The sequence below is a fragment of the Cyprinodon tularosa genome, unplaced genomic scaffold, assembly GCF_016077235.1.
Source record: "Cyprinodon tularosa strain WSP-4 unplaced genomic scaffold, ASM1607723v1 ctg560, whole genome shotgun sequence".
NCBI classification, from domain to species: domain Eukaryota; kingdom Metazoa; phylum Chordata; class Actinopteri; order Cyprinodontiformes; family Cyprinodontidae; genus Cyprinodon; species Cyprinodon tularosa.
Window position 1 is genome coordinate 396,061 of NW_024039297.1, and position 13,509 is coordinate 409,569.

The 13,509-nt window shown below is 46.2% G+C and overlaps 1 protein-coding gene across 1 annotated transcript; it reads left to right on the forward strand.

Annotated features, from left to right (window-relative positions):
- The first annotated feature begins 1,750 nt into the window (after positions 1–1,750).
- Positions 1,751–12,616, forward strand: si:dkeyp-113d7.1 (uncharacterized protein LOC407709 homolog). The gene is made up of 3 exons (XM_038305638.1): positions 1,751–2,090; positions 5,673–6,342; positions 10,710–12,616. Exons 2-3 carry the CDS (start codon positions 5,875–5,877, stop codon positions 11,820–11,822), a joined length of 1,581 nt encoding a protein of 526 aa, XP_038161566.1. The 5' UTR covers positions 1,751–2,090; positions 5,673–5,874; the 3' UTR covers positions 11,823–12,616.
- Positions 12,617–13,509: the final 893 nt, after the last annotated feature.

The following is a 13,509-nucleotide window of genomic DNA, read 5'->3' on the forward strand; positions in this document are numbered from 1 at the left end:
CATATGCAGAATTTGAACATGTATAAAAAAAAAAAAAGCAACACGGCTGCAGCGGCGAAGGAGAGAGAGTTAGCTTGGGTGAAAATAGCTGCTAGAGTCAATGCGTAAGTTTACATTTTCATTACTTTTATACAGTGTTGGGTGTAATGAATTAAGTTACTTAAGTCATATAAATACTGTAATTAAATTAAAGACTATAAAACAATAGTGGATTTAATATCAAATTTTAAAAGGTATATTTTGATTTGAACTTTCTCCCTCTAGTTACACACTTTGGTCAATTTAAGATTAATTCATGCAATTGAATATTGTTTATTTGAAAGCATTAGAAGTGCAGTTTCTTGTCTCTCCTTGTATTGTTCAAGTTCTTGAGGTTGATTTGGGATTTAGAAAGTAATTAATAAGTAAGTAAAACAAATTAGTAAGTAGACCAATACTTTCTAGAGACAGTAATTATTACATTAATCTAATTAGACTTGTTGAAGATAAAATTTGTAGTTAGTAATTAAGAACTATTTTAGAGTAACTTACCCAATTGTTATAATATCAGAGGTGAAATTGGAAGAACAGTATTTTATTAAACCTAATTTAGTTTTCATGGATAGGTGCAATCCTGCAGGCATCAAAAGAACATGGCAGCAGCTGAAAATGAAATATAAAAACATACTTCAAGCAGGTAAGCCTTGAGCACATCATGGGAGTAGAGTAGCTACCTGGCTTTAAAAACAGGATCATCCATAAAAGGACATGCCATTTCATTCCCTTTGATGCGCTCTACGTGACTGAAATGTGTGCAATGAATACTGTATGTCCCCAAAAAATCAATGAGGTGTTTAAACACCACTTCCTCTTTAAAAAAAGGGAGGAGACCAAAATAAACTCTGGATTTTCTGAAGAAAACCTGCTCCCGACCAGCTTACAGAGTTCACATAGTAAATTGCCATGGTAACTGACTCTGAGTATAAGTTACCTCTCTTTCAGAAACGGGTTTGACTTACTCTGCTTTCTCAGGTTTAACTTACCTCCCTTTCTGAAACAGAAAACTCAGTTTCCCTCATTTCAGGGTTAACAAACTCAGAGTTTTCACTTAACCTCCTTTCTGAAACAGGCCCCAGGTTCACACAGACACAATAGGTATCTATTTATTGTTTTTATTATTTTATTTCCAACAATTAAAAAAACATTTCAAAACAATATCTAAAGTTAAAAAGCATCATATTTCAAATAAAATACAAACAAAAATTAAACCTCAAGATCTATGCATAATGGGTCTGTTGTCTTTTCAATACAGAGGGCCCCCTGTCTGTCTTTGCCTAGGGCCCCAAATTTCCTAAATCCACCCCTGATAAAAAAATAAGATTATACATAAACTGGTTGAAATGAATAGAATCAAATTCAACTTTATTGTCACAAGTACAAAACAATGAAATGTATTTGCATCTATCAAATGATTATACTGAAACTAATACATATTTGGATAAAATAGTATAACAATATGAACAATTAATTAAACTATAGCATATAAATCATTACAGCGGTACTTAAATTAGGAGCTGATAAAAATTTATAGATAAAAAAGTGATTTAAAAGGACAGAAAAACTGCAGTTCAGCCTGAAAATGTGTGACGTCACATCCGATAATTGCCTCGCGCTCTCCTCAGCGGGGCGCGTGCTGCTCCCCATTCATCCACTAATTCTAATTAGCACATCGGCGCGTGCGATCGGAACAATGTGGATCAAAAGATCAAAAGGCAGAGCGCGAGAGGACTGCGCGCGCCCGCTCCGCGCGCGTCCACACAGCTGTACCCACCTACCGCCGCTGTTGTCATGGTGACCCAGATACCCGCCTGATCGGGTGTGTGTGCACGAGCGGCAGTAAGGAGGGAGGAAAGGAAGGTATGAAGGAAGGAGGGAGGGGAATCAGTCCGTGAAAGAGGAGGAGAAGGAGGAGGAGGAGGAGGAGGAGAGGGTGTTCTGCCGAGGTGGACGTGGCGGGTCCGGAGGACTGAGTTACAGCGGCGGAGGGGAAACCGAACCGAACCGAACCGAGAAAAGCCAGATTAGCGGAACATGAAGCGGACCAGCCGCAGGTAAGAGGCTCCTTCTCCGGGGATTTCCTCCTCAGCTCCGAGCCGCGGAGCTCCGCTCGGTTCGGAGCCTGTTTAACGGTCTGATGGGGGACCGGGCCGTCGCTGTGATCGCCCCCGGTTCTGCTGCTCGGTGCCCGGATGTCAGCAGCCCCCTGCTCCCTGCAGGAAGCGGCCCCGGGCGGCTGGAAGCGGCCGATGGAGCTCCTCCCGCTGCGGCCGCCGCACTCTCACTTTCAGAGGGATGCTAGCTGTAGCTAGCTGCGCTGCTGCTCGGTAAACAAGATGGCCACTGGCTAGCTGCTACAGGCTAACAGCTCGGCCCTGCTGCTGCGGCTCCCTCCGCACACAGCAGCACCTTTCCGCAGGAAACGGTGAGCTGGAGGCGGAGGGAGACCCGCGGCTGGAGGGGACGGCCGCCGCCGTGCGTGGGTCAGTGTGCGTGAGGCTGCGTGGCTGTGACAGCAGCCAGGTAACGGTCAGCACCTCCGGGTCACTTCCTGGGATCTGGAAACGATTTCACTGTTTTCCAGGTTAGGGAAAAAACTTTGACCTAATTTCCTCTATGATTAAAATAACTAATCAGGATTTTTTTTTAAATAAACCAGGGGATAAAAATTAAAAATGTCTTTTATTTCATTTAAATTCTATTCAGTTTATTTCTATAGCTCCAATTCAAATCATGTCATCTCAGGTCACTTTCCAGTTCACCAGATCATCCAGTCAGATTGATTCAAAGTTTTCTATCTAAGGAAAACCAGCTGATTGCATCGACTCATTGACTCTTCAGCAATCCCTCACACTAAGCATGCTTGTAGCGACAGTGGAGAGGAAAAACTCCCTTTGAACAGGAAGAAACCTCCAGCAGAACCAGGCTCAGTGTGAGCGGCCATCTGCTGAGGCCCACTGGGGTTCAAGGAGACAGAAGCAGACATAGAAAAAGAAGCATAGATACAAAAGGCTCCACAGGCGGCCCCGTCCAGGAAACACACAGCCAGGCAGACGAGCTCCGAGCCAGCTCCCATGTCAGAGGATGAAGAGAGCACATCCAGTTAGTCACAGTCAGAGAAACAGGACTACACTGGAAAACAGGCCAAGCTCCAACATTTAGAAACAAAGGTGGTGATGGCAGCAGCACAGCTGATATTTCTCTCCAGGATGGAGTCACAGCCAAACAGGAACAGACCAGATGAAGCTACTATGAGAAAAAGCAGAGAGAGCAGAACGTTAGAGATTGATCTAACAGATTCTGCAGAGTGGGAGAATAGAGATAGAATGAAGCAGAATGATGAAAAAGGGGTCCCTATGTCCTCCAGCAGTCTAAGCCTATATCAGAAGAACTATACTAATGGGGATCATGGGGTGTTTGTCGGATCTGTTTTTCCCACTCTGTTATTCTTTTCATGCTAAATATTTGTATGATTATTGATTATTTCATTTATACGATAATCTGTCAATTATTTTTCAAATGATTTAAATTGATTATTTCCCAATAAACACACATTTGGAATATATCAAAAACTTATTGTGCTAAATCTATGTCTCTATATTTTAATGTGTATAGAAATATATTTGTAGAGTTTTGTTAGAATTACTGCTGTAGGTATCTAATTCTTTCAGCAGTGGTCGGTTATAGAGTCTATGTACCATAACTCTAGGTAGTGATTGGATTGCAAAATTATTTAACAATTATTAAATGATAAATAAAGTTTAATCTGATTGTTTCAGCCCTTAATAAATATAATCTTAACATCTTTATGAATAATGATTATTTACCATCTCAGCTGCATTAATATTGATGTTGGCCTCGATCCTCTCTATAGATCCTCTCTATAGATCCTCTCTATAGATCCTCTCTATAGATCTTCTCTATAGATCCTCTATAGATCTTCTTTATAGATCCTCTATAGATCTTCTCTATAGATCTTCTCTATAGATCCTCTCTGTAGATATTCGCTATAGATCCTCTATATAGATCTTCTCTATAGATCCTCTCTATAGATCCTCTAGATTCTCTATTGAACTTCTCTATAGATTCTCTATAGATCTTCTCTATAGATCCTCTATAGATCCTCTCTATAGATCCTCTAGATTCTCTATAGATCCTCTCTAAAGATCCTGTCTGTAGATCCTCTCTATAGATTCTCTATAGATCTTCTCTATAGATCCTCTCTGTAGATCCTCTCTATAGATTCTCTATAGATCTTCTCTATAGATCCTCTATAGATCCTCTCTATAGATGCTCGCTATAGATCTTCTCTATAGATCCTCTCTATAGATCCTCTCTATAGATCTTGTCTATAGATCTTCTCTATAGATCTTCTCTATAGATCTTCTCTATAGATCCTCTCTGTAGATATTCGCTATAGATCCTCTATATAGATCTTCTCTATAGATCCTCTCTATAGATCCTCTAGATTCTCTATTGAACTTCTCTATAGATCCTCTATAGATCCTCTAGATTCTCTATAGATCCTCTCTAAAGATCCTCTCTGTAGATCCTCTCTATAGATTCTCAATAGATCTTCTCTATAGATCCTCTATAGATCCTCTCTATAGATGCTCGCTATAGATCTTCTCTATAGATCCTCTCTATAGATCCTCTCTATAGATCTTGTCTATAGATCTTCTCCATAGATCCTCTCTATAGATCCTCTCTATAGATCCTCTCTATAGATCTTCTCCATAGATCTTCTCTATAGATCCTCTCTATAGATCCTCTCTATAGATCTTGTCTATAGATCTTCTCCATAGATCCTCTCTATAGATCTTCTCTATAGATCCTCTCTATAGATCTTCTCCATAGATCTTCTCTATAGATCCTCTCTATAGATCCTCTCTATAGATCCTCTCTATAGATCTTCTCCATAGATCTTCTCTATAGATCCTCTCTATAGATCCTCTCTATAGATCTTCTCTATAGATCCTCTCTATAGATCCTCTCTGTCAGTGCGTGGTTCAGTCTGTTACATCACTTCCTGTCTCTGAAGCCGTTCCATCATGGCTGCTTTCAGGAACTTTTGATGTTTCAATAAATGCTGGAAAATAACTTTCAGTCGACAAACAAGAAAAACCGAAGCAGAACTGAAACTGAGAATCGGAGAATCGTTTCTGTGTCGGTCCTAGAGATCAGGGGCCCAGAGGGGCCAAATTAGTTTAACGTGCTGAAAGCATCACTGATTGGTTCCCAGGATCACGTTTTACCTTCAAAGGTTAAACTGCTCCGGGGCCACAGGGGCCCTTTGGATCTCTGGCTCCATGCTGGTAAAGTGAAAGATGTGATCCAGGACTGAGTGGTGCTTAGAGCAAAGAGGCCTGGAGCTTCCTGCTGGTTCTGGTCCTGGTCCTGGTCCTGGTTCTGGTAGCAGGTCTGAAACGGATCAATGCTTCAGTCAAGAAACGTGCCGGAAAGGTTGATCCGTTTCATTGAGGCTGATGAATAAAAAAATGGCCTCCTGGTTCTGGTTCTGGTCTTGGTCTTTGTCTTGGTCCTGGTCCTGGTCCTGGTCCAGGTTCTGGTTCTGGTCCAGGTCCTGGTTCTGGTCCTGGTTCTGGTCCTCCTGACCTCTGCTCCTCTCTCCGCAGGCTGCTTCCAGTTGGGTGACGGCGCTGCGTTCACGGACCGCCTCCTCGCCATCTCTGGATTCCTCTCAACCTTCGGATCAGAACCGAGCCTTCCAGCGGTCGTGGAGCGAGGAGGAGGAGAAGAGGCGGGGCTTATCGACCTCAGCGATTCTTCAGGTGTAGGTTCGGGGTGCGGTGAGGAGGCTCGGCTCCGCCCCTCGCCATGACGGACTTGGAGGCTGAGTGTCTGAGCCTCGGCCTGCCGCAGGACTGCGACTCGCCTCCCCCGCCTCTGGATGCCTCCCTGCAGGTGGACTGCGGCCCGGGGCCCGCCGGCTCGGCGCCCGGCCTGGCCCTCCTCTCCTCGGACTGCCCCACGCCCACCCTCAGCTCGCTGGCGGCGGAGATCGCCGAGCCGCTGGTGATGCTGCCGTGCGTGAAAAGCGAGCCGGAGGACGGGGACCTGGACCCCATCCGGACCGTCGACCTGTCGGAGATCCAGCCGCTGTCCACCGCCGAGCTAGGCCACGACCAGATCAAGATGGAGATCAGCGGCCTCGACTACATCAAGTCTGAGCACCATGGTCACCATGGCAACCCCCACCTGGGCCCGTTTCACCACGCAAATGTGTCGGAGCTGGACTACAAGTCGCACTACGAGCCGTGCTCCGTGTTCGACTACATCTCCCAGGTACCTGACCCGCCGGGTCCGTTTGGACCCGCAGCAGAACCTCAGACCCAATCTGAGTACTTGTGCGTCCTCGTGTCCTCGTGATACGTCATCAGCCTCAGCCCTAGTACTGTTCCAGTTCACTGTTCCCATGTTCCCCGGATGTTGTTCTGGCCCCTCCCTCTTTACCCAGCATGCATCAGAGCCGGGGCTAACGTTAGCCCGTCTGCAGCAGCCAAAGAAGTTTATCTGTGTTCATTATTATTCCTCCACTAAATGAAACAAGTCCTCATTTATTACCTAATTAATAACAGGAGGTTAACTGCAGCTCCAGACTAGCTTTAAATGTGGTGATGTCATCAGTACGCGTCTGTTCCAATTGACCCAGATTTATGCTGCGTCCAGACTTTACTGGGTTCTTCTCCGGAACAGACTTGGTGAGAACACGAGTCCGTGCTGGCGTTCTAGTGAATCGGGAAACGGCCTGAGTCTGTAGAGCAGAAAGTTCTGACAGAAACCAGCAGAACCAGAGGAGCTAAAAGGTTCTGGTTCTTTTCAGTGGAACAATCATAAAGTTTCTGTGTGGATAAAATAGTCTGAACTTCTCCATGAATTTTAAATCCAGCAACCTTTTAGTTTTTATGTTGATCCTTTATTTTCTACCAGTATATAAAAATCAAACCCATGAAGTCTGAGGCTGCGTTCACACAGCGGTCTGAAGTCAACCGAATATCATTTGTTTTGCTCACCTGGATGTGATCTTTAAACGACTGAGCAGCACAGATCCCATTCCTTCCAATGCGACCCAGAACGCTGGACCCTGTGGTCCTCAATACGATACGAATCTGATATTTCATGCAACCTGTGTCTGAGCAGGTCGCAGTCATCCCACCTGAACACCATTAATACCCGACAAAGGTCACTATTCTGCGTCTCGCTACGCAGAAGCGCCAAGAAAAACAACCACCATGGCGGACGATGATGCAGAAAATAATATTTATTTTTATTCTTCTTGGAAAGATTGTCTGTTAAATCCGTGGCAGAGGATGGGAAACAAAGGAAAGATCTCTAGATGCGCTCCAGCGCTACCGTCCATGTTTGCTTCCATAAACGCAGAGCACGCTCGCATGTGACGTCATAGCGTCCTGTACTTAAAGGTATAGTAAAGGATATTCCTTTTCTGGGTGGATCATCTCAATCAGTGGTCCTTCTAGCTGTCAATCATTGAGGTGATGTGTTTCTGTAAGGCCGTTGTAGGTACCAGATTGACTCGGGGGGCCTGCGCCTTTTGATGACGTCATAATATGGCAACTCCGCCCGTCACTATATGGCAACGCCACTCGTAACGATATGGCAACTCCACTCAAACAAACTACATTGCGCCCGCTGTCTCTATTTATTCTCGTTACAAATGCAGACCGCGGGCTCAATGTAGTTTGTTTGAGTGGCGTTGCCATAATGTGACGTCATCGGGAGGCGCAAGGCCCATGGCGAATTCGGTGACGTCATCGGAAGGCGCAGGGAGCATGGAGAATTTCTTCGTAAAATTGTCCGTTTACAAACCGCAATCCCGCTTTCGAATAAAAACCTACACCCCGCTATAATTACTTTAGTAAGCTGTCCAGACCAATCAAAATGTTTCGCGAAATTGTGCAAACGTTAAAACAATTATGCATTGTGACGTCATCAAAAGGCGCAGGCCCCCGAGTCAATCTGGCAGCCCGAGTCAATCTGGTACCTACACCGTCCTTCGTGCTCGTCCCAATCTTCTCTTACCGCTGGTGAGTCTGACATGGTGGAAAAATTGCAAATCTTCTTTAGGAAAGTAAGCTTTGATGAATGATGCGAACAGCAACTTTTAAACAGAGCGTGCATGAGGAGAAATGGGCCCGTGCACGCTCTCACACTCGTTTAACAGGCGTTCCCTCTTGGGAGCACCTACAGGGATTTGCATGTGCCTGTTTTTGAAAGAGGAGAGGGCAGGTCTTTACAAAATCTCAAGAAAATCCTCCACCATACCTTAAAGCTCTGAACACACCGGTTGCATACGACTTTTTAATCTCCGATCCGATTTTTTTCCCATGTGACCAGGACTACGTATAGAGAGGCTCCGACTAGGCAGGATGAGCAGATCAGAGCAGATTATTTTCATTTCTGTCTCTGCGCTATAAACACATAAAATCTATTTCCCACATTTAAACTGGAACAGATTATGAAAAGTTATTAAAAAACAATGTCTCATTCTATAAAGCAAAGCTCTACTTAACTAATCTGTGTAGAATCTAGAACCAGAACAGATAGATAATGTTCATATAATAAAAACATAATGTGGTCTACGTCTAAAGAAAAGAAAAACACATCAGTAAACGGCGTGGGATGGTTTCTATGGTGACTGAGACAGAGAGGTTTGATATCACCACTAGCTTGGCTAATTTGGAGCTGCATTTCACCTCCTGTTATTAATAGTCTCTAGATAATAATAAATGATGACTTGTTTCATTTAGTGGAGGAATAATAATGAACACCGTCAGATAAACACAAATCAAATGAACATTTTGACAAACAAAACAATCAAACCTCCATCAGAGGCAGCGGTCTTTCACACATGGCTATGCAGAGAGAGGGCTGCTGCAGACGGGCTAACGTTAGCCCCTGGCCGCTGCAGACGGGCTAACGTTAGCCCCTGGCCGCTGCAGACGGGCTAACGTTAGCCCCTGGCCGCTGCAGACGGGAATAGACAAGTCTGCTCTGATGTATGCTGGGTAAAGTGGGAGGGGCCAGGACAACATCCTGGGACTTTCTCTGTTCTTGGTCTTCTTGTTCTTGTGAACTAGAACAGTGCTAGGGTGATGACGTTTCACGAGAACGCACAAGAACACACAGTGAGAAACGGCCCAGCTATTCGTTACACGTCCAGTTTTACTCTCAACATAAGAAGCTTCAAGTGTAAAGATGAAAGCGCCTGAATCCCACACATGTAAAGACGTAGAAGAATGAAAGCAGAAGAGAGGAAAAAAGCTTCATTTCATCATATTTAAATTCACTTTAAACTCTGATTAGGATTAGAATAATGACAAATCTACCATTTTTCATGATTTAGTATACATGTAGGAGAGCTGCACACACCTGGTGTCTGATGCTGCAGGGCGGAGCCAGGCTGAGAGGACAGCCAGCGTCGCGTTCAGGAAGGAATCCCAACAGGATGTAGATCCTCAGCGTCACTCTCAGATCCACTCAGCTAGACGTTTAAGGAGGGATGTTTTGCTTTAGTGGACGATGACTTCATACGATCAGAGGAAACGGATCCCAATAAAATTAATTTAAGCAAAGTCAACAAAGTCGTGCCTGAAATGATTCATTAGTCTGACAGATCTGGATTCTAGATGTTTTCTTTCTATCTATTAGAACATGATGATAAAGGAAGGATAAAACATCTGAGGAAGGTTTGCTATGAATGCAGGGGAACACATTCCCAGAGGGAACCAAGTTAAGCACAACACCGGGTCAAAACGAGGCTCTACTCAGCCTGCGGTGTTTCATCATGTCGGCCCTGCACTTGGCGCGGCGCCTCTAGTCGCCTTGTCACGTCTTTAATCTGTCGATGTTCTGCGTACTCTTCCCATCGGCAGAGAACAGGCTGCAAAGAGCAGAAGGCTGTTAGAAATATTTACAAGATTTTATTTATCTTATTGATCTTCAGCCAGTAATGAAGCGTCTCTCAGAAAGCTGGTCTTCATCGTTGCTTTTTAAGGATCTCTGCATCTGTTCCACTGAGCAGTTCTCTGTACCGAGGTCTGAAGCCTCAGCTGTTCTCCTGGAGGATCTAGGGTTTCTAGAAGGTACCTGCGGACATTTCTTTGGGACGCCACCAAGCGGCTGGAATGCATTTCAGATGCATTCATTTCTAAGCATAAAGCCTCCCCTGCTGGTTTGATTGCTCCTGCAGGAACAGAGCGACTTCCAGCAGGTCAGAGTAGAGCGGACTCACTGCGCAATGCTGACAAACTGAAACTAATTCCATCCACACTGAGGAAACTCAGGATTTACCAGCGTCGCTCAACTGAAAGGATATAAAAGCAGATTAAATCCCACAATCATTGTTCAGGTTTCATGTAGCGTAGCTCAGCGATGATGATGACATCTCAATATTATGAGATAAGCTGTTAGATCTTCTTTGGTGAATGAGTTACGCTTCCGTTGGTCGGCACCGGTTCTGCTCCATTCTTGCAGCTTCCTCAGAACCTCCCTGGTTACTGATACTTTTTGTCTGTTCAGGTCCTGCTGAGGTTTAGGGTTTAGACCGGACTCAGGGGTCAGAACTTCTCCTGGTCCAACTCATCAGGTCTTCTCTGAAACCCAGTTTGATGCAAAGTGTTTGTCCTCCTCAGGTTACAGATACTCTGGAGTACATCAAGTCGGACCACGCCATGGACCTGCACTGTTACTACGAGCTGGGCTCCCTGAAGTCGGAGTACTCTGAGTCCACCGCCATGTCGGCCCACCTGCACCACAACGGCTTGGAGTCCATCCACATGGCCGAGCTGCGCACGGAGCTCAACAAGCTGCGGCCGGACGCCCTGCTGCTGGATGGGATGGGCAAACCGGACCCCGAGTTCGGAGGGGGGACGCTGTACGAGCTCCAGCCCGTCCAGGACGGGGCGGGGCGGGCCAGCCAGGCCGGAGGGGCGCCGGGTTTGCTCATCAAGACAAAAACCCAGAGTCCCACTGTGAGGAAACCCAGGAACATGCAGGGGGAGAAACCCTTCTCCTGCGCCCAGTGTGGAAAGAACTTCAGCACACTGGGAAACCTGAAAACCCACCAGCGCATCCACACCGGCGAGCGGCCCTACACCTGCTCGCAGTGCGGCAAGAGCTTTGGCCAGGCCGGCAACCTCAAACGCCACCAGCTGATTCACACGGGCCAGAAGCCCTACGTGTGCGCCCACTGCCCCAAGGGCTTCACCAAGGCCGACGACCTGCGCTCACACCAGCGGCTGCACACCGGCGAGCGCCCCTTCATCTGCGCCGCCTGCGGCAAGAGCTTCGGCCAGTCCAAGGAGCTGAAGGCGCACCAGCTGAGCCACACGGGCGAGCGGCCGTACTGCTGCCAGCACTGCGGCAAGAGCTTCACCAAGGAGACCAGCTACCGCAACCACGTCCAGATCCACACGGGCGAGAAGCCCTTCTCCTGCTCGCAGTGCGGCAAGACTTTCAGCAACTCCGGCGTCCTAAAAACCCACGAGAAGATCCACACGGGCGAGCGGCCGTTCGGCTGCACGCAGTGCGGGAAGAGCTTCGGTCGCCTCGGCCACCTGAAGGCGCACCAGCAGATCCACACCGGCGAGCGGCCGTACGCCTGCCCTCAGTGCGGCAAGACTTTCAGCCAGTCGGGCCACCTCAAAGCGCACGAGCAGATCCACAAACGGGAGCGGGCGGACACGGCCAGCACCAGCAGCGACGGCGGCAGCAGCAGCAGCGGCGTGAGCAGCGACAGCAGCTAAAGCAGAACCTTTAACCTCCGGAGAAACAAAGTATTATTCCTGTTTTTATACGATAGAAAGTTTTCTTACATTTTCATACCTTTTGTGCTCTTTTACATTTTATCTGTGGGCAGTGAACTTATGCAAGGCTGAGTGACTGAGTGAGTGCGTGCGTGACTGAGTTCACCTTATATACTGTGTGTCTGAGGGGGGGGCGGCGCTGGACCGGCTCTTCAGGACCGGTCCCTATTTTTGGAGTACTTATGAAACACAAGCACAAAAGTTTCATGTTTTTTTGTTTTATATTTACGTGTTTTTACTGAATGGGACCATCAACGCCGGACTGACCAGAACTAAATGAAATGTTTTAGATCAACTTCCTGTTTTCGGGTCACCATCTGCAGAAGGAGAAAGTCTGCAGCTCTGATCCGGTTCCGGCGGTTTGTGGGTTAATAACTTCAGGTCTGTTCCGTGTGAAATTCTGGCCTCGGAGGGCGTCCTGCTCGCAGCAGCGGCTCCTCTGAGGCCGCCGGTCGTCTCCCGTTGATGACCGACGCAGCCGGCGTCTGTTGCTGACGATAATCAGGCAGGAGCCTCTTGCTCCGTAACATTCCACGTTATTTTTCTCAAGCTCGGTGGGAAAATCGGGCCCCTAAGGACCAAGCTCAGCACAAACATCCCAGCACCCCCCCAACCATGGAGATCGCTCACTGTGTACAAATCTTTAACGAATGATGTTGTTCCAACAAAATGTAACAAGAAAAGACAAAGTGATGCAGCATCTTGTTATTAAAGAATCTGATGTTACCTTTAAATCTCTGCTTCCTCCTTCCAGCAGGAAAAACCAAAAACATCGACCTGAATATTATTATTAAAGTTTATTTGATAGGGACAGACACACATTTACATAGACGAACTGAATGAAACAGCAGTCACATGTTTGCATCATGGTGCAATAGCAACAGCTAATTCACAGCACTAATAAAGGAAAAGTCCGGTCAGCAAAGAATAATCATTATTTATACCTAAAACTGATACGTTTGCAGTGATTTAATGAATTTAGTGTCAATCATTTTTGCCCAAATATAGTAGCCCCTCCCTCCTGCCATCTTCCAGCAGTGACGTCACGGTGCGGTAAGCCTAGCGCCATTCTCCCCGCTTTACAAGCTAAATCAATGGGAACTACTAGACACATCTGCAATCAACAACAATTATTGAAGATTTCCAGAGGACTTCACCATTGAAATTCACCAGAGCTATAGTGAAACTGACAATGCCCACGTGCATGGCAGCTGGATGCTGGAATACATCGGGTAAAAGTAAAAAAAAAAGAGTTATTCCACCTTTCTGATTCCTGATCCTCCACGGACGGGTTGGTCGTTGGATCGCCAACTTGAAGAGGGAGGATTTGCCATCGAACTTCTGGCCAGAGAAAAAACCCGTAATATGTAGCCAACATTTGGAAGAAGAATGTTTTCAAGATGACTTGGATAATAGCGCGTTGTGACAAACACCAGATACAGCACCGGGACTTGATCAACAGCCGATACCGCACCATGACGTCACTAACCAGTAGTTGGCAGTAGTGTTCTTTGACAAACATGGATGCCTCCAGTAAAGCACATTCACATGAAAATTACTCTGAATTAAAAACACTGATCATTTATTGAACAGGATGGAATCATTTCAGATTTAAAGAACTTTCAGA

What these genes read in the sequence shown, in the direction of transcription:
- si:dkeyp-113d7.1 (XM_038305638.1), top strand. Translation starts at nt 5,875, where the DNA reads ATGACGGACTTGGAGGCTGAGTGTCTGAGCCTCGGCCTGCCGCAGGAC. An exon ending in TGTTCGACTACATCTCCCAG is followed by an intron (nt 6,343 to 10,709) that starts GTACCTGACCCG and finishes TGTCCTCCTCAG; the next exon opens with GTTACAGATACTCTGGAGTA.